Source organism: Saccopteryx bilineata, chromosome 9 (genome assembly GCF_036850765.1).
Source record: "Saccopteryx bilineata isolate mSacBil1 chromosome 9, mSacBil1_pri_phased_curated, whole genome shotgun sequence".
In the NCBI taxonomy this organism is placed as follows: domain Eukaryota; kingdom Metazoa; phylum Chordata; class Mammalia; order Chiroptera; family Emballonuridae; genus Saccopteryx; species Saccopteryx bilineata.
The window spans coordinates 92,757,830-92,783,093 of record NC_089498.1 but is presented as its reverse complement, the minus strand read 5'-3'; the positions used below and the strand labels follow the sequence as shown (position 1 = coordinate 92,783,093).

Below are 25,264 nucleotides of genomic sequence, written 5' to 3'. Positions count from 1 at the left end.
TTAAGTAAAATTTTTCCTGGTGGGGACATGGTTATTGTAACTGTGGTTGTTTTTCACCAAGGGATACTTCTTTCATTAGGCATGCTCTTCCTGGGCCTTGAGAATTTTAAAATGAGACATTGCTTTTCCTACTTGAGTGAGATGAAAACAGGCAGAGGGGACGCTTGGTGATTTGGTGGCAGAGCCAAGATCACAACTTTGTTCTCTTCATTTGCACCCTGAAGTGTGACTTGTGGGCACCAGGCTTCTGGACAATGGCCTCCATTCATACCCCACTCATCTGGCTGACTCAGCAGGTGTAGACAGAGCTAGTGGTACCGGGCTGGGGGGTTAGTGTGATCATTTCTCGATGACATTAAGGGGTGGCCACATTTGTTGAGAAAAGAAACGAGTATAGAATCCTGAATCCAAATCACAAACTTGGAATATGTGCATGCCCCAGGGTTCATGCTGAGTGGGTACCTCCCCATCTTCCCAGCCTGGAAATGGCCTCTGTGTAACCCAGGGGTCTCAAACTCGAGGCTGGCGGACCGCATGCGGCCCGCCGAACAATTTTGTGCGGCCCACAGACTAATCCACGGGTTTACTTAATTTTATCCAAAATATTTTGAACTTCATGGATTAGTCTGCAGGCCGCACAAAATTGTTCGGCAGGCCACATGTGGCCCGTGGGCCGCGAGTTTGAGACCCCTGGAACCCCTCCAAAAACCCCAAACACAAAAATTAAAAAAGCCCTCAAGGACAATGCATTTTGTGTGGTCCCCTCCATAGCTTCCCTTCTAAATGCAGAGGGAGGCCCTTTTTCTCCATCTTGCCCCCATCAGAAGCATGAGGAGGCTTCAGCAAAGCTCCCAGGGATAGCCCATGAGGACTGGCTCGGCCACGTTCCCAGAATGGCCGCCTGTAGTGGGCATCTCCTCGTAGGCCCACAGAGCTCTCGCAGGTGCCAAGAGGTTTCCTGCACTCCGTTCTTTTGAGTTGACTCAGATCCTTTTCTCCAAATCCCCAAATAAAATTTTCTTGTGAGCACAGAGCATAGCTCCTGGTCACTAAATCAGGACAATGGGGGCTTGACTAGGGTCACTCTCAATGGTTGTTGTGGGTCCTGCTCATCTTTGCCTCCCAGCAATAGTGGAGGTCCTGGCCCGGAGAAGACACAGACAGGTGTTCAAGGATTGAGGCTGGACATCAGGATGGGAGGCAGTGGTGTGGCTGCTGCTCCATTCAAATGGGAATACCCCGCATGGCCCACAGGCTGGGAAGGAAGGCCTGGAGGGCACATGGTCCCTTAGTCACCAGCTGAGACCCACCACTGTCCACAGAAGAGACAGGAGTTCAATGACAGAACCACATCTGCAAACTGGTTTCACTTTTTAAAAGATAGCCTTTTCTTTATCAGAAAATAGCTTTTAGAAGAACATTTTCGTAGTAAAGAAAACCCATTCTAATCAAATGAACATCTCTGCAAGATTGCATTGTATGGATCCTCAGCCATTTCCACCTGAGCTGAGTGAGAGGGTGAAGTAGCATTTGCTGGCATATCTGACCTAGAAGAGGTGTGCTGGGGGGTCTGCTTGCCTGGCGGGGTCTGCATGGTGTTTCTGGGCGCCTCAGCCCACCCCTGAGAAGGCGTGGATTGGGAGCTGAAGCAGAACAGCCTTGAAGAGTCAGGGAAGATCCACCTTGGTGGCAGGGCCAGAGGAGGAAAGAGAGGAAGGGAAAAGAAGAGAAGAAGATTGGGGTCTGGGAAGGGGCTTGGAAGAGACGGGGTCATGCAAGCCCTGCCCTCCAGGGAAGGGAGCCCTGGAGGTACCCTTGAGAAGGAGTGTTTTCAAGAGCCCCACATCCTTTGAGACTGACATTAAGGATCTTAAATTACTAAGTATGTGTGGTGTATGTGTGTGTATAAGTAATTGTTATGGGGGAGGGGGAGTAAGCTCTTCTGGGTTTATTGGTGGCAGGCATAGGGGTGTTAGTTTGCTGTAATTCTCAAGAAATTCCTTCTGTGGCAAAGTCCTCCAAATCATTGGTAGAGATAATGCCCAGGCTGGGAGTGTCTGCCCCCTTCTCCTCTGGGCTCCGGGGCGGCTCACCGGAGCCGGGGCTCACAGCCTGCTGAGCTGGGTCACCACGAAGCCCAAGGGCTGGCTGCAGGTCAGCATTGTGGGTGCCCTGGGGCCCCAGGTGGGCTACCTCAGGGGTGTCAGGGCCCTGCCTTAGAAAGGTGGGGGCAGAGAGCTGAGAGGAACAGCGGATCGGCATCACAGTGGCTGCGGGCAGGGGCCGGATGCCGGGGTGCAGCATGTAGGGGGCGGCAAGTGCGTCTAGCAGAGGTGGCTCAGGGCAACCCTCTTCAGAGGCTGGGATGGAGACCTTGACATATTTGCCAGTCTCTGGGTCATAGAAGGTCTTCATTTTCACCTGAAGCGGCAGGTTGAAGACAAAGTACTCTCCAGATTGGGGGTCTTGGAGGACCTTCTGGGTAGTAGGGTAAGGGAGCAGGGGTACAAGGGACTGGGGCTCCCCAGGCTGCCTCCTTACTGGCTCTGAGAAGGTGGACACTGAGTGGCGGTGCACGGGAGGGGGCAGGGAGCGGACCGCGGGGAACCTAGCCAGCAGTCTCTCTCTGGGCGACAAGGGCCTATGCTCTGAGCCTTCCAGGAAGAGCTTCTCCTCCTGGGGCTTGCCATGCATGTCCTGCGTCTGGTCAGTCTTTCTCCTCTTGCTTGCCAGCTTCTTTGCCCTCCGCAGAGCTTTCTCTGTTTTGGGCGGGACTGCCGGTGGCTTGGCAGCTGCCCTGTCTAGGTGTGCAGAAGGCTCTGCTTTTTCAGGAAAGACTGCTGAGCTGGTGTCCGCATCCAGCAAGGAACCTCGTGGAGAGAGGCTCCTGAGGTCTTCCGCCGACGGCTCAAGTTGGGGGTCAGAGCTGGCTTCCCACAAGAAAGCATGCGTCAGGTCCTCCCTCCGGGATCCCCTGGCCAGGCTGGGGTTAGCCCAGGGGCTGGCGCGGGAAGGGTCCCCTGGTATCAGACCCAGGTCACTGGGGCCCTGGGACACATCATCCCAAACACTGCTGGCGGCTGGGGAATACACGCTGCTCTCCTCCAGAGAGCTGGTGTTGGGGGAAGCTGCCATCTCACCAGGGGCCAGTCTTCTGCCTGGGGGCCCTGCTGTGGGGGTAGACAAAAAGTGGCTTTTGAAATCTTGGGTCTGCTCTTCCCAAGAGGTTCTGAGCTGTCGCAGGGGTGGCTGGTCGTGTGCCTCAGTTTTGGGCAAAGCGATTATGGGGATGCTCCTGGAAGCCTCCAGTTTCCACTGGTCTGAGGAACTGTTGCTGCCATCGCTCACTACTACCTTCCATGCAGCATCTAGAAGTGGCTTCAGCCCTTCACCCTCTCCTACAATGGGTACAAATGAGACATTAGTCCCCTTTGTCTCCATCCTGGCCACACCAGACACCCACTCATGATCCTCCATGCCCTTATGGGCCACAAGCTTTAAGTGTGGGCCCCTCATGCCTATCGGTGTTGGGGTGCTGGGCATTTCCTGGCTCTTGGGGGCACAGAGACCAGCATCCTTACCCAAGTCTGGCCTTGGCAATTCTTCCTCTTTATGGCCACTGCCCGGCATGTCCTCTGAAGACAAAGCTCTCAGGAGGGGCAGCATAATGGGTTTTATCACAGGGGTGGCCCTGAGGGTGTTGTCCTTGATTGCAAACAGTATGTGCCTGTTTGAAGTGGAGGACGGTGAGGGGGTGAGGTCTGTGGTCTGTGAAACGGCTGCACCCTTGCTCCCCTCGGTCCCAGCCCCTCTGACACTGGCCCCCTCCCTCCATGGCTTCCTGTGTCTTCCTCCAGACACTCGCTTCCTGTCTTCTCGCAACATCTCCTTCTCGCTGCACTCCTTCATGCCTATGAGCCCATTACTGAAGGCACAGTGCTGGAGCTCATCTTTCCCCATCACCTCCTCCTCCTTCTGATGGTCACCCGAAATCATGCCATCCCTAGTGTCTTCCTGCTGGCCCTCAGTGAACCACGTCTTCTGCGGATCCTCAAACGAGGCGAAGGACTGATCTGAAGAGCTAGTGCTGAATTTGGCCTTGTTTTTGAGGCCTGGCATAAAATCAGACTGACTGTCACTATAAAACACATCTTCCTCCTCAGGAGAAAGGGGTCCCGGGGAGAATTTCTGGTGGCAGTTTGGATTCTGAAGTCCCGCCTCCCTCTCAGGTTCTGTCTCTTGGGAGATGGATCTTGAGAACCCATTTTCTAGGCTGGGGGTCTTCTGTTGCTCTGCAGCTCTCCCCACCACTGGCTCTCTGCTGCAAAGCTTCAGGGACAGATGCTTCCTGGGGCGGCACTCCCTGGAGACTGAAGAGCAGGTGTAGCTGGCAGCACCTAGATCAGAATCCTCATTGGTGGCATCCTTCTCATAGCTGTCCTTGTCGGCAGCCTCCCCGTTGACACAGAAGGGGGGTTTGGAGATAGCTGAGGGTGAGCTACGGGTTAGGTAGTTGTCTGAAGAGGTTGTACCAGGATCATCTTTTGGGTCCTTCTGGGTACTGTTGTGAGACAGAGGTGTGTCAGCTGCTCTCTCCTTAGATAACTCATTTGGGGGGCTTTCCTCAAGCCCATTGGGAAGAACAATGCCATTGCTCACGGGTTCTTGCTTACCTCTGGTTTTCTCATCGAGGCCCTTTAAGAGCGGCGAGGGGCTGTACATGCTCTTCACACGCTTTCGAACATCCTTGAGGTTGAACAGCAGGCTAGGGGCCTTCGATTTGTAGCTGTTTCGAGACGGACACTCACTGGGCTCCTTCTCTTGGTATCCATTCAGCTGTCCTGAGGGTAATGGGGTCATCTCTCTCAGTGGACTGTTGGATGAATCTAGGATATGCTTAGTGGGTATGATGGGGGTCAGAAGCTTGCTGATGTTAAAAGGAGGATCATAACAGTCACTGGGGTCCACAGCATTGCCAAGAGTGTCATTTTCTGGAAACTGCCCCTGGGCGTTGTGCTTTGTATGTGAGGCCAGGCCTCTGCTGCTGGCCTGCGTCTCTTCTGAAGCATCTTGTACACATTCTTTGTCTCCTTTGTGAGTCTTTGGTTTCCTCCATGGGGGCTGGGTGGACCTTACCTGTAGTTCAGGTTTTGAGCTGGCAGCCTTTTCCTCCATAGGGAACACCTGGCCTTCTGGGTCCCTAGATCTCCAGGGTCCAGATGTGGAGAGAGTACCTGCTGTCAGCGTGCTCTCTTCTTGACCACAGCTGGCCCGGAGCTGGCTGGGAGAGACTTTGCGCTTGGAGGCCTGGGACTCTCTTCGCAAGGCTGCACCTTCATAGTGACTGGGTGACTTGCTCTCAGGGATAGCCTCCGCAGGGCCCTTTCTCTCTCGCAGCCGTGGTTGGTGTGTGCTCCATGACTCGAAGGCACTGTTTTCACTGTGAAGAAAAGTGCCTTTGCGAGCCCACTCCTCGCTCCTGCCAGGCTCCCCCATGGCTGGCTTGTGGGGTGCAGAGGGGAACTTGGACTCCAGGGCGCTGGCCACATTCTCAGGTGTTGAGAGGAAGCTAGTGGAGCCCTGACAAGCCATTTCAGGGCTCTTGGGGGACTCCTGCTCTCCATGCTTCCTACTGGGCTGGTGGCTATTCTGATGGGTGCTGGAGACTTCTGCAGGCACCCTTCTGACAGTCAAAAAGGCAGAATCAAAACAGAAATTGACACCACTTTCTGGAAGAGGAGCAAACTTGGGGGGATTTTTGATTGCTGGAGGCTTGCTCATGGGAGGCCCACTATTGCACGGTTGGCCCTCAGTCCTGTCAAAAGATTTAATCAGTGAAGACACTTTGGAAACAGGTTTGTTGCTGCTTCTCAGGCCAGAAACCGACACCTCCAGTCTGCTCTGGGCTGGTGTCAGTGGGGGGCTGCTTTTGGGATATTTTTCCTCTCCTTGGACGTATTTGGGTAGCTGTTGTAATGTGGCCGCCCAGCCTGCATGCTCTGTGCCTTGTGATGGTAACTGACTCCAGAAGCCACTTTTCCTGTGGGTATGGCTCACTGTGCCTTGATGCAGGTTCCCAAACACCTGGCGGGTGATGTCTGGGGACAGGGCCAGGTCAGAGTCACTGAAGGACATGTCTTCCGAGATGCACAGGCTCCGGAACGCCCGGTCCGTGAGGCTGCTCACCTCCCTGTCCGCGTCATCCAGCACACTGCCGATGCTTGAGGAGTCGCTGAGCCCGTCCGGGCACTTCTTACTCCCTTGCATTGTCTGCCCGCTGGGAAGCCTGTCCCTGGTTAGTCAGTGACCGCCTCTGGGGGATGATTCTGGAAGGGTTAGAGATAGCCCTGTTCCCACAAAGTTAGAGATTGTCGTTGATCCAGATGCAATTGAGGAGTGGAAATTTCTTTTTTTCTGCAAAAGGAAGAACAGGGTATGAACAGGATATCCAACTCAGCAGCTCTGTAAAAGAGCCACACATGAGTCCAGGTGGGTAATGGTGCTTGCAATAGTTTATTTTATGGGTCAACCTGGGCTGGGCCCTGGTGCCCAGTTTTTGGCCAAATGCCAGTCTCGATGTTGCTTTGAAGATATTTTCTTTAGATGTCATTAACATGCAAATTAACAGACTTTAAGTAAAGCAGATGGCCCTTTATAATGTGGGTGGGTCACATCCAAAAGACCGAGAATCTCGGAGGAAGAAAGAATTCTACATCTAGCTTTGGATTGGTGCTGCTACGTCAACTCTTTGGGTGCCCAGCCTGCTGGCCTCCCCGCAGGTGCCAGGCTCGCCAGCCCCACAATGGCATGAAACAGTTCCTTAAAGTATGTCTCTCTGCAATGACATTTTGGCCAATGCCTGACTGCATACCCAGGCGGGCAAAGGTAGGCTTACAATTGTGTGTACACGCAACATGGTTTACTCTTGTATTTTTATTGATTGATTATTGTGTTATTGTTCATACATACAACTGCAGGCCTCCTTTGGCTGACCTCTGTATGATGGTGGTCCCACAAGATTACAATGGAGCTAAAAAGCTCATATCACTAAGTGAAGTTGTAGCCATCAGTGTCATGGCACAACGCATTGATCACGCATGTGTGATGATGCTGGCATCCACAGATCTACTGCGCCACCAGCTGTATGAACGTGTAGCACACACATTTGTGTATAGTGCATAATGCTTGATGATGATAAATGACTATGTTACTGGAGTATGTATTTACCACGCTATACTTTCTATTGTTATTTTAGTGTATACTCTTTCTACTTGTGAAAACAATAGTTCACTGTAAAATGGTGTGCTGGGTTATGCCAGCAGCAGCCTTGCACATCTCGCGTGTGTGGAGTTTTTAGATTGCATTGTTTTCTCTTGTGCTTGATTTAATCTCATGTTGTTTTGTAAAGTGACATGTTGTACAGGCTTGCAGTCTAGAAGAAATAGGCTATCCTGCTTAGTGTGGGTGTGCAGTAGACTCCATCTAGGTTTGTGTAAATGCCCCCTATGATGTCTGCATAAGGCACTTGCCTCATGACCCATTTCGCAGACTGTATCCCATCGTTAAGTGGTGCATGGCTGTGCAGTTCCACACCCTATGCCTTTTGTCCCTTTGGAGAACACTGACTCAGAAAGTGCCTAAAATTTGGATGTGTCATTTTTTTTCAGGGAGATCTCCTCTGGCATTCCATGTGGTACTGCCTCCTCACTCTTTCTCACAGTGACTGGTTTATTTATTTTCTTCATTGCATATAGCACAATCTAAAGTTAAAATTACTTCTTTGTTGCAGTCCATTGTTAGACTGTAAGAACCAGGGATTTAGGAGCCACACGGCCGTCTGTTCGCTGATTGCCCTTGTCCCATGACCACCCTAAGAGGGCACTGTTCTCTGGAGCTCACATCTCCTGGGCTCCCCTCACTCTCTGCCTTGCCCTGGGCTGTGACTAATGGGAGATGCCAGCAGGAGCTCTATGGAAGGGGGAGCCTGCTTGCCCTTGCCCTGGGCTGTGGGAGGACTGTATACTCCGCATCCTAATTTTGCCTAGACCTCTGTTACAGCTTCTTCATTACCACCTCTTCTTCTGTTTTATTATTTTTAAATTTATTTATTTATTTTTAGTGAGAGAAGGGGAGGCAGAGACAGACTCCCACATGCGCCGTGCCCCAACTGGAGTCCACCCGGCAAACCCACTAGGGGCAATGCTCTGCCCATTTTGAGCCATTGCTCCATTGGTCAGCAACAGAGTCATTTTTTAGCACCTGAGGCAGAGGCCCATGGAGCCATCCTCAGCACCTGAGGCCAACTCTCTCAAACCAATTGAGCCATGGCTTTGGGAAGAGAAGAGAGAGAGAGAAAGGGGAGAAGGAGGGGTGGATAAGCAGATAGTCACCTCTCCTGTGTGCCCTAACTGGGACTCCACACATAGAGCCAATGCTCTACCACTGAGCCAACTGGCCAGGGCCATCTTCTCTGTTTTAAAATTGGGCTAAAATGAACACAATATAAAATTTACCATCTTAACCATTTTTAAGTACACAGTCCCTATTCTCTCCTTCCAAAGAGCTCATTCTGAGGTACTGGGGGTGAGTACTCCAACATATTAGTTTTGGGAGATACAATTCAACTCATGACACGGAGGCATTCACTTTGCAATTTGAGGCCTGAGCCATGATTTTGATGAAGGGGGCAGTGTGAACAGGAGAACAGTCCTGGGTCCTCCATAGCCCTGCTGAGCCATGAACCTGTGCTAGATCCACTGTCCTCTAGAATTTGTGTTATGTTGTGGGCTGGGGGACCTTCATGTCTTTAGTCACTTTAAATCAAATTTTTGGCCCCTTGAGGTCCTACCGATATAACCAGGACATCTTCTGGTGTTCTGAATGCTGAGGTTTTGACTCTGAGCCATAACTGAACTCAAGAATACGGGGGTTTCTACACTTCCACATTCAGATGAAAATAAGATAGTTGGAGATCTAAATTTAGAATCTTAGCGTTAAATAAACACCCTCAGCTAATTAAATACCCACTACGATTAGCAGGTATTTGTTACCTCATTTGAACATTCAGCTTCTATCTCCTTTCTCTGAGTGAAAACACTATGCCTTTTGGAGAACTTCCTCTCTCTATGGTGTTCAGTCTTGGTGGGGTTGAAAGTGCCTACTGAGACCTCCCTGAACCAGCTGATGATGTGAGACCCAGGTTAAGTCCATTGTGCATTTGGTTTGAAGTGACATAAGGATCGCAACACACTCAGGTGCCTTTGTAGTGTCAGAGTTCTGTGTTGGCCTTTTCCCTGCCTGGGATTACAACTTTTTACCCTGCATCTACAAGGTCTCCGATTTTCTTTGAATACTAACCCATTTCTATTTAATTTGTCCAGTACGTGTTTCTGTTGTGTGGCCAAAGAACCCTAGCAGATCTTGGGTCTGAGTCATCATTCCATAGAGTAATTAAGGATGTGCAATGGTGTTTAAAGTATTTGGAAAATGACCATGTCCCTTCTGCCTAGGGGAAAGAGAGAGATGTCCCTATTGGTAGCTTTATTTCTTCAGTTCTGATTTGATTTATCTGGGTCAGATGGGATGATCATTAGGTTGTCCTCATACTAACAGTCCCCTACTAATAACTAGAGGTGTTTCCAGACACTGGCCCCTGAGCTGGTGGCTCCATACCTGTTACAGCAGCGGGGGATGCTGGTGCCTGCTGTGCTGGGTTTTAGGATCTGTAGTTGTAAAACTTCTTTTCATGCTTATGTTTACTGTCATCATTGCCCATCTAGGAAAAAGAGGAAAAATAATTTTAGTAGAACCCGACTGACCAAAGGGAAAAGCACATGTTCGGTGCAAAAGATACTCTGAAACATCAATATATCAGTAATACACTTGGCTTTCATTTCATTTTATTTTTTTAGTCCATACTTGAACTCAACAAAATTCCAAGTGTAGTAATTTTTGGTGAAAACCCATATGGGGCCAATTTCATTCCTTCAAACATTCGTTAATTTGTCTATGGTCTAAGAAATCTTCAGGAACCTGTGTGCAAGCCTTTGGGATTTCTAATACAATTGGCCCAGTCATGAACTGTTTTTGCTAGTCAGATCTGACCAGAGGCCCCTTTCTTTCCCATGTGAATTAATAGCTCAGGTTTTGCAATAAAGGAAATCAGAGAAGCTGGACTTATATCCACTCATCAGGCTGTAACACCATGTTCGATTTATTGTTGGCAGGAGGCTTGCCTATCTGTTTTGACAGCTAAAAGAATCAAAAAGCTGCCCAGAAGGATTTTAAGAGTGCTGAGAATGAAGCCCAAACTAATTAAAATAAATCAACTGTGCATCTTAAAGGCAGACTCTCAGGGCTCCCATAGGATCGTCCTCACACTGCAGCTCCTGGGTGTGCATCCAGTTCACAGAAGTTTATTAATATAAATATTAATAAGCATAGCAACTCAATTTGTGGAGTACGTTTTGCCAGAGACTCATGAAGGTGCCTGATGTCCCCACCATTCAGTAGCCCATTCCTGACTCCCAGGCCCTCCTTCATGTCTGCACAACAGCTGGTTTTACCTTTTCCATTGCTATATACCATCACCCTACACCATACGTGTTAGAAATTAATGATTGCTTCTTACTCTCAAGTAGAAAGAAAATTCTTTAAACCCGGACAGGGTGCCTTACTGGCCTCTGTATAGCTGACATACCAACACAGAACCTGAATAAATGTGTGTGAATAAATTTCCCCACCTACACTCTGGGCAAAAAAAGACCCAGAAAAGGAACAAGGAAGAAAAAAAAATTCTACTGAGGAGGACCTCTGGCCTTGGGTCTTCAGGCCATTTGAAAACTTTGGAATGATCGGTTTGTGTCACTGAGCAGTGCGCCCACTCCCCTGTCTGAGGCTCTGTGCAGCTCTAGTTTAGGGGCGAGAGGAACAGCAGTCTGCATCTAGCATGCGTGATGACGAGATGGGTTTGGAAGGGTGTGGTGGCTTTTTATTTGTGAGCATTTAGGGAACCTAGGTGTGCTTAGAGGCTTGTGGACTCACTCTCACTGCTGCTGAGGTACATTTTTCAGAGGTCAGCACAGAACTTTCTTGCTCACTGCTTTGGGCCATTTGAAGGAAGCAAAACCAAATTGGTGAAAATTCTGGCTCATAGAGCACTTTTCAGGTAAAAGGCTGTGGTTTCCCCTCAGGTGACATAAATGAAGGAAAATTGTGTATTGCTGAACCTTGTTATAAACAAAGTCTTGGAATATGCACTAATTAATACACAAACAAAAATGAATATGTAACCATATCATGGTAAGTTTCTATTTATGTCTATGGCTTTCAAAATAGTTTGCTCTCTTAAATGCTACCTCTCCTCCTCACCTCCCATCATTTCCTTAACAAATTTTGCTCTGCCTTTAGTCCCCCCTCCCCCACTTGTCCTTACAACAGGTCATCCTTGCTCATCATCTGACTTTATTTCTGAGCTGTAATCAAGATCCTTGGCCACTAGCTTCCCGAGAAGCTATCCTACCTCGACATATGGGATGCATTGTCTTCTCCCTGGCCTGCCTGGGTGTTGGATGTTCAGTCTTTTATCCTCCTCTCCTACATGGTGGTATCTCCTCTGCTCCTAGTCCCTGATCCTCTGCGCTTCCCCACCTATGGTCTCCACAGGGACAATTTTACCCACACCCGTGGTCATGGGGAGCAATCGCACCCATGTGGGTTCCAGGCCCAATCTCCAATGGCCCACTAGAGAGTGTCACGCCTGTGTCTCACAGCTCTACAAGCTCACACAGTTTAAACAGAAGCTATGACCTTCCCACAGCCATTTCTCTCTTGGGATCCCAAGAATCGATGACTTTTCCTTCTCCTTCTCCTTCTCCTCCATGCCTTCCCCCAACTGATTCATCTGTCTTCTCAGGGCCAGTGTCATCTGTTTGAATCAGAGTATGTCAAACAAACCAAATCTCAGTGACCAGCCCCATGAGTCAGCTTTTTCTTGTGATGAGCAATGAAATTGCTAACTCTTTCAAAATGTCTTCTCACGTAATGCTGTTTTCCATGTCATGTTGCATGATGCTGTTGAACTATCATGGACTGGGATAAACTTTGTGTCTCCCCACACTCCCCCACCTTCCATGAGGGAGCTACATGCCCAGGTGGGTCACTGCATGGCTCTTTGGAGTGGTAGTCTCTCTGCCTAGAAGGTCTTTCTCTGGTCTGTGGTCACCAACTGCTGACCACTCAGTTCTCCTATTCCTTATAGAATATTTATTTTAAAAAATCACTTGTATTGCTTTATTCCACTTTTTAAAGAATCTTTTTCCAACAAGCCTTTGAGCTCCTGAGACTAAGGTTCCCAGCCTTGTTTATTTTTGATGAACAGGATGCCTGGTGCATGGTGGTCACTTGTCCATGTTTTCAGCTGCCCTTGCAAGGATGTGATGACAGGTTTGCTGCACGTGTGCAGTACACAAACGGAATGCTGAAAGCTCTGCTGCCTACCCTGAGGCTACTGGCCAGCAGCCGGCTTAGTCTCCTGAGAGGTCACACAGCCCTGGCTCTATTGGTCTGTGCCAGGTTGTAAGGACAGGGAGTGGCAAGGAGAAGGGACTTGTCCATATCACCCCCTAGGGGCCCTTATCAAGATCTCTCTATATGGCCACTCATCCAAGCTCCATGAATGAGGAGGTGGGACAGGCCCATGGGACCAGAGTCCTGAGTGGTGACTGCAGGAGGCCCCAGCTCTGGCACAGTAATCATCCATGTGGATGGGCACCATCAACTTCATTTCTGACATGACATAATGAAGCCTCAGAGAAAGAGAAGAGAACGGTTCCCATCAATGAACACTTTTTCAGTATGTGCCCCATGCAATATTTGAGTATACTTTTTATTGGTCAGAGTTATCTATAAAGCTAATCACCACATACTTAAATTAAAAATAGATATTCATTGTTTCTCTAAAATTCAAATTTCACTGGACATCGTTTTTTTTTTTTTTTGTTTTGTTTTTTGTTTTTGTTTTTGTTTTTTGTATTTTTCTGAAGCTGGAAACGGGGAGAGACAGTCAGACAGACTCCCGCATGCGCCTGACCGGGATCCACCCGGCACGCCCACCAGGGGCCACGCTCTGCCCACCAGGGGGCAATGCTCTGCCCCTCTGGGACCTCGCTCTGCTGCGACCAGAGCCACTCTAGTGCCTGGGGCAGAGGCCAAGGAGCCATCCCCAGCGCCCGGGCCATCTTTGCTCCAATGGAGCCTTGGCTGCGGGAGGGGAAGAGAGAGACAGAGAGGAAGGGGGGGGGTGGAGAAGCAAATGGGCACTTCTCCTATGTGCCCTGGCTGGGAATCGAACCCGAGTCCCCTGCATGCCAGGCCGACGCTCTACCGTTGAGCCAACCGGCCAGGGCCAAGGACATCAGTTTTTTATTTGGCGTCTTGCGGGCCTCACCAACTTTTAGGACTCAGGTTGGATCACAGTCAGAAGAGATGATACAGTGAATCCATGCAGGGATGGTTTATGTTTGTGCGTCACCTTGCTGTTTAGGACACATGTCAGCGTCTATTACCTTGTTTAACTCTCATGACTCCTATGAGATGAGGTGACCAGGTATTCTTGTCACCATTTTTTAGGTGGAGAAATAAAAACACAGAGAAATGTGAAATATTGCTTAATGTTGCACTGTTGGGGACCGAATAAATAAACAGGGTATTTTTGCAATCTGGACAGAGGTGCTGGGCCCAACCCCCACCTCACCTGCCTAGTTAACAAAGAGCTACACCTGATTCTCATTTGTCTCACCCATGTTCTCCGGAGGAGGCTGGAAGCTAGTTTCTTATTAGTGTAAAGTAGATTTGGATGGTATGGGGGGGGGGATGTCTTTGAGTTGCCTTGGAAACTTAATTGAATTGCTGATGGACCACATTTTTTTCTATGCATAAAAGTGGATGTGCTTCTGGGAGTGGGAGTGAGGTGGGTTGAGGTGGGAGGTGGGGTGAGGTGGGGGGTGGGGGGGAGGGATTACGGCTAAGGAACAGTAGAGACTGTTTGCCGTGGCGTCCTCCTGAACCCATATATATCTTTAAGTCCCTGTTTATCATTTATTCAATTCCATACCTTTTCCTGTTCGAAGACCCCGTAATCGACTCGTCGTGGCTGGACCGTGACATTGCACAGTACGCAAGGAAGAGAACTGGGACTGGCACTGGGAATCTCTGGGCCACCCTGTGTGCCTTCTTCGGGATAAAACCCTGTGGTCATGGGCTCAGGCATGCAAGGCTGTGTCATGGGCTCATGGGCCAGCATGCAAGGGAGAATTGAAGATAGGTGAGGAGAGGTAGAAGAAAGGCTGGCTCTCATTTCTATTCATGTCCCAACAATTTCTTAGCTCAATTTTTCATGACAATCACAGGAGTGGGACTGATAACCAGGCTGGTAAATACCGGTCCTGCCCACTCATTGAGGTTGGTCCAGTGGCCATTGCAGAGCTGGTAGGGATGCTCAAGAGCCCTTAAGACAGCAATTCAGTTCTCCTCTTGGCCTGGCGGTCTCTGCACAGGAAGCCATTGGGGTTTGCTTTGCTGTTGGGTTTGACCACTTGCCTGGAGTGTGGTTTTTGAGCCCAGGCTCTTTGGGTGAATTTAATTACCTTAATTGAATGGTGTTTTCACTTCTTCGTAAAGGGAAAGCAGGAAGCCAGGAGAGACAGGGGTTGGCTTTATCAAACTCAGAAGGCCTTAACAAATTGGAATTGATTTCTCTCACTCCTTTTCTGGGTGTTTTTATGAGCAATTGACTCGGGCATGCCTTGAGCTGTTCAGTATAGTAAACTGACAGATGGTCTACTCTAGCCAGTGGACATGCAGAGGTCCCACATGTGATCTCCACCACCCCACCCCACCTCAGGCCTTGCCCTGGACCCGTGCCCTGTTGGTCAGTCTTGGGCCAAGCTCTTGACCTCTCTGTGCAATTGCCAACAGCCTCTCTGCTTGCTGTTTCAGGGACAATGTCCTGGAGCTGAACCATAAAGTGGCAACTTGACTTTCTCAGGAGGTCCTTTGGGAGAGGGCAGGCAGACATGTATGGCGGGAGTGTGAGAGGGCAGGCTTCAGCCCTCCCATTGCACGCAGTGTGCTCACTCGTTCCTTGCTAACACTCAGCAGGGGTAGGCCTCTCTTCCCACTTTACAGGTGAGGAAACTGAGGCTTCTTGAGTCTCTCATGAGTGGGTACATGTGGGAATCTAGGACATACCAGGGAACGCTGCTGAAGGAGCCCACCTGCCTGGGCTAGCGAGGCTTGCTAGGTGGCTATTAGTGTAGTCATGGTTGCTGTGGGTGTGCTCCTGCCCTTGGGAGACAGCTCAGGAACAGCTACACTTTCTTCTGGGGTTCAGTCCAGCCTCATCCCCACGTCTGGCCTGGGTTGCCAATCTGGTCTGCTATGTCTAGGTGGGCCGCTTCCTCAGGAGCCTCTGAACATTGCCCAGACCTGGGGCTGTGTCTGCGAGGAGGAGACAGGGAGCCAGCACAACAAAGGCTGGCACGGACCCAACTGCACCCTGCCCAGGACAGGAAGGTGCAGGCACCTGGCATAACACAGCTGGGGAGATCCTGGAGCAGGAAAAAGGAGAATAAGTAAGGCTTGGAGACATGAGCACAGATGGCTGAGCATGTTTACAACTTACTCTCTGGCGCAAAGGCCCTGTTTTGTAGCACTAATGTGTTTCCTGCTACTGACCCGGCATCCAGTGCGGAGTTGGGATGCGGTGCACACAGAGGCCCTCCTGCGATGCACTTGCACTGGCTCTGATAGATACTTGGGCAGTGGTCTCACTCCACAGAGCCTCAGTGTCACATCTTCCTGCCACTTCTGACCATTTCTGGCAGCCAGGAATTGTAGGGAACAGTTCTTAGAGCTCCTGGGGACATAGGAACTGGACTTCAGCCTGCACTAGCTCTGGACGCTTCCTTCTCTCAGGGGGAGCTCTGGCCTGACACTGCCCAGCTTTCTGACCCTGCTCTACCAACAGCCTAAGTGGCCAGAGGCCTCTTGGACAAGGGGCCCTCTGTGCTTTGTGGGCTCAGAGGTGCCCAGTTTACCTTTCCAGGAACAAGTACACTGGCATCAAAAGTAAAGCAGGGGCAGAAAGGGGCTGACCCAAACAGGCTGCCCTCACCTGCTCAGGCCACCAGACTGGGGAGTGCCATTCACAGGCCCCTGCCCAGGGGGTGGGGGTCAAAGGGAAATTTTCTCAGAGGTAAAAAGCTGGGGCACAAAAGGGGACAGACAGGCAGCTGCTCAGCCTTTTGACCTTTTGACTTCCTCGTGAGACCCAACCCAAGGTCCAAGGGCCAAAGTCCCCTGGGGAAAAATCACCCCTGCTTGAGAACTGTTGTTATGGAATTAAGTAGAGAGCATTAGCTCAGCCTCTGGAACATTATTTGTTCCTTTCCTTCCTGTCCCCTTCCCCTTCCCCTTCCCTTTCCCTTTCCCTTTCTCTTTCCCTTCCCTTTCTCTTTCCTTTCCCTTTCCCTTCCACTTTCCCTTCCCCTTCCACTTCCCCTTCCTTTTCCCTTCTGCTTCCCCTTTCCCTTTCCCTTCCCTTTCCCTTCCCTTTCCCTTTCCCTTCTGCTTCCTTTTTCATTTCCCTTTCCCTTCCCTTTCCCTTCCCTTCCCTTTCCCTTCCACTTTCCCTTCCCTTTCCCTTCTGCTTCCCCTTTCCCTTCCCTTTCCCTTTCTCTTTCCCTTGCCTTTCCCTTTCCCTTCCCTTTCCCTTTCCCTTTCCCTTCCCTTTCCCTTTCCCTTCTGCTTCCTTTTTCATTTCCCTTTCCCTTTCCCTTCCCTTTCTCTTCCCTTTTCCTTTCTCTTTCCCTTCCCTTTCACTTTCCTTTCCCTTTCCTTTCCCTTCTCTTTCCATTTCCCTTCCCTTTCCCTTCTCTTTCTCTTTCCCTTCCCTTTCCCTTCTCTTTCTCTTTCCCTTCCCTTTCCCTTTCTCTTTCCCTTCCTTTTCCCTTTCTCTTTCCCTTTCCCTTTTTCTTTCCCTTCCCTTCCCTTTCCCTTCCCTTCTGCTTCCCCTTCCCTTTCCCTTTCCCTTCCTTTCCATTTCCCTTCCATTCCCTTTCCCTTCCCTTTCCTTTCCCTTCCCTTCTGCTTCCCCTTCCCTTTCCCTTCCACTTCCCCTTCCCTCTCCCTTTTCCTTTTCTTTTCCCTTCCCTTTCCCTTCCTTTTCCCTTTCCGTTTCCCTTCCCTTTTCCTTCCGCTTTCCCTTTCCCTTCCCTTTCCCTTTCCCTTCCCTTTCCCTTTCCTTTCCCTTTCCCTTTTCTTTCCATTTCCCTTCCTTTCCCTTTCCTTTTCCCTTCTGCTTCCCCTTCTCCTTCCCTTTCCCTTTCCCTTTCCCTTTCCCTTTTCCTTTCCCTTCCCTTTCCCTTTCCCTTCCCTTTCTCTTTCCCTTCCCTTTCCCTTCCTTTTTCCTTTCCCTTCTGCTTCCCCTTCCCTTTCCCTTCCACTTCCCTTTCCCTTCCACTTCCTTTTCCCCTTCCCCTTTCCTTCCCTTTCCCTTCCCTTTCCCTTTCCCTTCCCCTTCCCTGTCCCTTTCTCTTCCCCTTCCCCTTCCCCTCCCCTTTCCCTTCCCCTTCCCCTTTTCCTCCCTCTCTCCCTTCCTTCCTTCCTTCCTTCCTTCCTTCCTTCCTTCCTTCCTTCCTTCCTTCCTTTCTTTATCCCTGCCACATTTCCCAGAACATCTTGCCCTAGATTCTGGACAGTATAAAGAGCTGGGACCTGGGTGAAGTCCTGGTGCCAAGGCAGCATCCTCTTGGGCAAGCCACTGAACCTCTACTTATACCTACAAAATAGGAACCTCGACTCTGCTTCCATCCCCTGGGTGGGCTGCTCCCCAGACTGGAGAAACCTGCAGAAATTATTGTGCAATTGGTTCCTGGGGCAAACAATGCCCAGTAGTCTCCAGATACTCAGAGTCACTTAGTTCACCAGTTCCTGGGGCATCCTCCAGCCAGGGGACACCTGAACGTGAGCCCTGGCTGTGCAGTCCTGTGCATCCCTTGCCAGCTGCTGGGCTGCCAGGGTAATGCTTGTCTTTCCAGAGCACAAGTTTCATACCTGTTTGGTTTTCCCTCAATACACCATAAGAAATATATTTACATCACAGCACAGCACACGCTCAGCTTATACATACATTTATATATAGATGGAAAATTCATGGAGAAAAAGTACTCTGCTTATTTGTACTGTCTGGTTTCTATTCTATTCTATTCTATTCTATTCTATTCTATTCTATTCTATTCTATTCTATTCTTTCCTTCATTTAAAAAACCTATTTGCAATTTAGTAAGTGATTTTGGCATCCAATAACGAGTTATGATCTGCAGGAGGTTTGAAAGAACTGTTAACTTCAGGTGTTCCTGATGTGGCTCTGCTGCTGCTGCCTGATTTGTAGTGATGCTGGGTTTTCACTTGGACTGAGAAACGGTGACCCGAGCCCCGACATAGTGACTGACATGGTCTCACCCGACTCCCCTAGGTGATGGGAGGAGGCATCAGGGCAGTGGACCCATGGACCATGTCTTACCTTTCTGCTTCAGTGTTGGGTCCTCAATTCCCACACAGGGCCTGGGCCCAGTACAGGGTCATTCATTTGTTAGATGAATGAATAAATGAATAAGAGAAGTCACCTTTTACTGAGTGCTGGCATAAGATAAACATTTTATATACTCCAGTATTATTAATCCATATTTATTATTATGTAATTCATGTTTGCAACAACCTGTAAAGTACAAAGTACTCTTGTTCTTTACAGAGGGGGAACCTAGAGTCATGAGAAATTTAATAGCTTGTGGTGTGGGGCTCAAAACTGGAGTTACTGGAGAGGAGAGGGTCCCTAAACCTGTATTCACAAAGGGCCTCCAGGAGCTTCTGAATGCCTGTTTCAGGTTGAGAACCTCTGCTTAGCACCTCCCTGCCCCTGGCCACCCTGTGGTCCACACACTCCTGTTCATCACCTCAGGCCTCCTTGGAGCTAATCTTAAGAACTGTGAACACAAAATGTCCTTTCATTTCCTGCACCCCATTATGCTTGGGAATCCATAAATTGGTTGCAAAGAACTTGAAAGCCCGCCTTGCACCTCCCTGAAGGCTGTCTGGTTAAGAGGTATGAAATCAGACAGACTTTGGGCAAGTCACTCAATTAGTCTGAGCCTTAATCTTGCTTTTGTAACCCAGGGCTGATGGGAAGGCAAGCCCAGGAGCCTGGTACTCACGGGCCCCTGTGGATTACAAAGTGGGTGTAGCGATAACTGTAACTGATGGCCTCGACTCCACCTTGGAGAGACTTGGCCCTAGAGAAGGCCCCTTTACAGGCTCCCAGAGAAAGAGGCACTTGATTTTGTTAGGAGTGGGTTGTCCCTCAGCAACTATCCTATCTTTAGTCTCTGGGAAGGACATACCTTGAAAGCAGCCCTGGGGTGTCCTTGGCTGGGGCAGAGAGAGGAGGTTCCAGAAGGGCTCCTGGAACCACAGGAAGGCAGGGGTGCTGCAGAGCTCTCCTCACTGTCTGTGGACCCAACTCCTCCATCTGTACACTACTGCCACGGGGCTGGGCAGCAGTCAGAGAAGCAGAGTTGGATGGCCCTCCCTGAGCATCAGCACCCTGCTGCGTGCTTCCAGACATGTCCTGTTCATCCAGTTCCTACTATTGCCAAGATCTTTATTTTTTTTTAATTAAAAATTTTTTTTCAATTATAATGGACCTTCAATATTATATCCACAATCTCGTTCAAGGGGCACAATCTCTGGGCAAGTTAGGTGGAGCTATGCTAAAGAAATCTAAGGCAAAGCAGTTGAGGATCAGAGATGTTGAGGAACTTGCTCAAGGTCTCACAGCCAGAGAGCAGCAGAGTTGTGATTCAGACCCTGGTCTCCAGTTTATACGCCTCTGCCCTTCCTATGCTGCCAAGGCCAAGAGGGGCACCGGGTGTGGAGATTCTCCCTCTGCACTAGTGCCCCTGCAGGGTAAAGGGGTGTGGCAGCCTTTCTCTTAGCACCTTCTCTACCATCTCCCATAGTCCACCGCTGCCCACCAGGGAGCATTTGCTTGTAGTGAAGCCAGAGGAGGCGCTTGTTGGACCTAGCTGTCCTGTAGGGAGGGTCCTGGAAGGCACCATCTTCCTGACCCCTGGATGGCCAGGAAGGGAAGAGTCTCTGGGATAGGGGCAGTCATGGGAATTTCTAAACGTCCTGCGCGCGCGTGCGCGCACACACACACACACACACACACACACACACACACACACACATGCACATGCGCGCACGCACATGCGTATCGGTATCCAGCTGGTCTTGTCTTCAGTTTCCCTATGGAATGCTTCACAGAGGCAAGAGAAAGAATCCAGACATGGCAACTCAGGTTATCCTTCTAAAAATTAAAACTGATGCTCTTCCAATAGACAAGGTTATCTAAAATAATGAGTCAAGTTGATGGGAAAGATCAGCTCCACTATGTCTAAGAACAATGAGGGAGCCCTCCTGCTCTGAGGTTTGTCCTTACCTCTCAGAAGGCCCCAGGGCCTTTTCAGCACAGTGGACCCCACTCAGAGAGGCCCACTCTCTGAGGTCAGGCAGTGGGGAAGGGCACTGGGGGTGCTGAAGATGCTATTTGGGGACCACACTTGAGGTATCACTGCCCTGGGCCTTGTGTGATGGGAGGTGTTCTGTTTCTGGGAGCTTTTATTAATAGGTCAGAGGCTCTCAGGCCACTGGGTCTTATGGTTGTCAACCCCTGTGGTTTGGACTGTGTCTGCCTTTCTCTAGGCTTGGCTCTGGGCAGGCCATGAGTGAGTGGGGCACAGAGATGAATCAGAAACTCTACCCTCTCCAAGAGCTGATGGCCTGTGAGGGGAGACCAGGTAGAGGTCAGTGCAAGCTTCAGGGCCAGGAAATGGAAGGAGAGAGGTCTCCCTGAGGTTGCTTAAAGGTCGAGTGAGAGAGTTCCAACTGTCTGTGCACAAACAACCTGCTGGGTTCAGTTTGAGCACCAGCCAGAGGGTGGTGGGAAAAGCAGGAGATCGAGAGTCAGACCAGCACTCCCCTCCCCTGGCCCTGTGTCACCTCAAGTCACTTTACTTCTCTGAGCCTCTGCGTACTTGTACCTGCAACCATACCTCCCTCCCTGGGTGGAGGTGAGGAATTGTCAAGAGCCCAGAGGAGACTTACAAGAGACTTGGAAATTGGAAGCTTTCACACTAAAGACCTTGGGTTTTTGAAGCAGACAGGGCAAGGAAGGAGTCCAGTATCCGCCACAGCAGTCCTAATGTGCCACCAGGATGGCTACGTACTTTCAACAAGCTCCTGTGTGAAGAGCATGTAGTGGCACACACCATTTCCAACCCCAGACGGGCAGTGCCACATCGTGAAGGGCAGCCTGAGAGCTGCCACACTGGATAATCTCGACAGCAGAACCAGGTGATCCGCAGAAGCACTTTACACATGCGGGTAACACAGCCAGCAACTGCCCTCATGAAAATGGTGAACACACCAAGGGTGAGTGATGTTTCTGAATTCTGGACCCTTGACCTCTGTGGCCTCCAGGCCTGACCAGGCTCATAGAGGAGCAGACAGCTCCAGGTGAGGGGATAAGCTGGTGGTGCTGCAAGTGATGAGGCTGCCCAGGACAGGGCTGATGCCCCAGGCTGCCCAGGGAATGTACTTCACAGCAAACAGTCTTCACCAGGGAGCCAAGGTCAGCTGAGAACCTGCTCTGCCTCCACCTCCATGCAGGAGGCCAGGCCTTACGCATGTGGCCCCTCCAGGGAATGTTCTAGAATGATACCTATGACTTATGGTGGGGATGACACGTCTCAGCCATGCTCCACGTACTCAATTTTTGGGTCTTATCCTGTGCGTCTTGACCTTGTCCTGCCCTCTCCATCCACTCTCACCAGCTTGAGTCATGCAATCCCTGGGAAACAAGTAGAAACTAAGAGGTGTTTGGGGTTTTCCCAACTAACTGAATGAAATGTAAGATTGAGTACTGGGGCATGGGTTGGCTGAATTTGGTGAAATGTGGTTTAAATCCTCAAATGGAAATAAAACGGAGACTCACAGCAGCCTGTTGGGAAGTGCCAGCTCTGTGTGTCTCCATGAGGGCCACCTTCTCTTAAGGCCCTCTGTGTCTCTGCGGTAACCCTGGACAGACGAAGTGAAAGCCCAAGACGCACGAGGAAGACAGCCCGGCCCTGACTCAACTGGCAGGCAGGGTTCAGGACTGAAATTTCTGGCATGGGTGGGAGCAATAGGGCTATTTCCAGACATGGGGTTTCCCCTTTCTGTAAGGGTCTCTAGGGTTTCCTTAGGGTCAGGAAAAACAAGTGGAAAATAACAAGACACTTCTGAGGATCTGTGGCTCTCTCTGACCTTCCCTGTCTCCTCCACACACCTCTGTCCCCCAGTTTCTAAGGGACCCAAGCCCCTTTGAACCCAGCATTTCACCAGCCCCTTTCCCTCTTAGCAGGCACAGTTTCTGCCACCCCAGTCAGTTTCTGGTCACCAAAGAACAGGCACAACTGTTTCCCTCCTAAAGACTCAGGGGCAGATGCACGCGGGACTCGGGTCACCTGGAGGTACCTATTTATAAATTGTCCTGATAAGCATAATCAGCCCCGCTGAGCCCAGGCCACACTCCCCAGCAACGCCAACCCCCTAGTGGCAAGCCGAACACTTCCTGTACCACCAGGCTGAAAAACCTGGCTCAGGGAGAGCTGGGGGCTGCAGAACCAGCCTCCAGTCCTGAGGGGTCTGCTGTTTCAACTGCCAGAACTTTCATTGTATGTGTGTATGTGTGCGTATGCATGTGTGCACGTGCATTGTGTGTATGTATGTGTGTATATATTTATATGTGTATGTGTGAATGTGTGTGTTGGTACCAAATTGACACACTTCAAGGAATGATCTTGTATACCAGGGACCAGTAAATGTTTCTGTAAAGGGCTGAGTAATACATCTTTTCATTTTTGCTGGTCATATGGCTTGGGCTATGGTAGCCACAGACAGTATGTAAATGAACAACTACAGCAGTGTGCCAATAAAACTTTATTTGCAAAATCAGGCTGTGGTGTACCAACCACTGTTGTAAAGGGAACCTGAATGCTTGAAAATCTGACTTTATTTATTTATTTATTTTGTATTTTTCTGAAGTTAGAAGCGGGGAGGCAGTCAGACAGACTCTGCCTGCGCTGGACCGGGATCCATCCGGCATGCCCACCAGGGGGTGATGCTCTGCCCATCTGGGCTGTTGCTCCATTGTGGCTGGAGCCATTCTAGCACTTGAGGCAGAGGCCATGGAGCCATCCTCAGAGCTTGGGCCAACTTTGCTCCAATGGAGCCTTGGCTGCGGGAGGGGAAGAGAGAGACAGAGAGGAAGGAGAGGGGGAGGGGTGGAGAAGCAGATGGGCGCTTCTCCTGTATGCCCTGGCCGGGAATCGAACCCGAGACTTCCATACGCTGGGCCGACGCTCTGCTGCTGAGCCAACCCACCAGGGCCCTGACTTTATTTACACAAAGATTTGTTTAATCTACTCGCTAGGTTTTCTATGCTTATAGGTTTTTAAAAATATTTCAAATAGAGTTTATTAAAATTTAGTTAAATGTATTGAAGTAATGGTCCATGATTTAGGGTTTTTTTTTTTTTTTTGTCTTTTAATAGCCTTCATTTTCTAGAGCAGTTTTAAGTTCATAGCAAAATTGAGCCACTGGGTGAAAAATACAAAAATTTCCAATGTAGCCCCCGCCCCCGCAAATATAGCCTCCTCCATTTTCAATACCCATGATTGTGTTTTAAAGTGCTAAATGATAAATTTTTTAAGGCTATCTAGCTTTTTACACATAATTAGCATTGTTATTTTCAGTGTTCAATTCTTCCCCACAAGAAAAAAATAAAGGTACGGTTTTAGATTTGGCCGGGCCTGCTGTGTGCAGGTCTGGTTAGGTCCCCAGGGTGCAGGGGACATGCGGTCTGGTGGGCCCACAGTGAGGACACCCATGCTCTCAGAGCTCATGGGCCAGAACATACATGACCAGTTGTCTCCTTTGTTTCGGCTGGTCGGACTCTGCCTGGCCCAGCGCTGGAGGACACAATGAGTCAGCCTCCTGCCATAGAAGTTGTGACTGTGGGGTCGCCCACATTTGGCAACACGGTGACTGGGGCGCACCCACTGGAATGTGGGAGCAGAGTGCCCTGGCAGATGCACGTAAGGATGGAGTCACACGAGTCTACCCCTGTACTCTGTACAGCATGCCCCTGTGGCTCACATAGCCATCTCACACCCACTGCACACCCAGCACCCTGAGACATGCAGTCCTGACGCGCCCCTCAGCACTCACACCACCCTGCATGGCATCGCAGCCCAGCATTCACTCCGTCCCTGACACCCACACTGAGGGCCCAGAGCATACCTCCCTGCCTGGGCAGCTGTGCCTCCCTGCCCACGCTAAGAAACCAGAGTGTGTGTGTCCTACCTTCCACGCCCTGCGCGTCCTGCGTGCCCCGTGCGTCCTGCTGCTTGTTTCTCAGGCGCCCCCAGGAATGGGGGAGAATCCTGACATTTCCAGCCGCCCAGTTCTGCCCGGCAGCCAAAACTTCCTTTGCTAGTTGGGCTGCCCAGAGACGGGACTCCAGACCCAAACTTCTTTTTATTTGTAGACCTGCCCACCTGAGGAAAATCAGCAACCAGGGAGGGACTGGCTGGACACTGGGAGTTCACGAAGCGTACCTAAATAGAGACTCAGCCAGGGGAACCAAATGGTGTCCTCGGTGGGGCAGGAGAAAACAGTGCACTGCAACACCCGCGTGGTGTCGAGTAACAGTCAGATTAAACAAACAGCCTCAGCAGCTATTTTTACATCCAGATCAGTCATGGGTAACAGATAACTTTGGGGAGTGAGAAACTGCTGGCCGCTTAGCCAGGCCGTTGAAGGCGATCCCAACTCCCGTCCACAGTGATTTCTAAAGTGATCCCAGTACCCTCAATTTGAATAAAAATAATCCCAAGGTGCAAAGGAAAACATTTGTTTAGGGAAACAGTAAAAACATGGAAAGCACGTGCCTGGGAAGCAGCTCGCAGAGGCCCGTTGATGTCCCAGGGCAGAAATAGCTCCTCTCATCATCGGGCTGGAGGCCGCGGGCTGCATTCCTCGAGGAAGGCACTGCGCTCTGTTGTGCTTTTGGAGCAAAATAACACGCCCAACTGCAGGCTGGAAG

General features: G+C 50.2%; 1 protein-coding gene across 1 annotated transcript; it reads right to left on the bottom strand.

The window, feature by feature from the left end:
- Positions 1 to 814: 814 nt before the first annotated feature.
- On the bottom strand, positions 815 to 24,828 carry C9H10orf71 (chromosome 9 C10orf71 homolog). The gene is made up of 3 exons (XM_066242971.1): positions 24,523 to 24,828; positions 9,673 to 9,775; positions 815 to 6,414 (listed from the first exon to the last, which is right to left on the bottom strand). The coding sequence occupies exon 3, from the start codon at positions 6,265 to 6,267 to the stop codon at positions 1,990 to 1,992; it is 4,278 nt and encodes a 1,425-aa protein (XP_066099068.1). The 5' UTR covers positions 6,268 to 6,414; positions 9,673 to 9,775; positions 24,523 to 24,828; the 3' UTR covers positions 815 to 1,989.
- Between the last annotated feature and the right edge of the window lie 436 nt (positions 24,829 to 25,264).

Coding starts and splice junctions, on each gene's coding strand:
- C9H10orf71 (XM_066242971.1), bottom strand. CDS start 6,267: ATGCAAGGGAGTAAGAAGTGCCCGGACGGGCTCAGCGACTCCTCAAGC.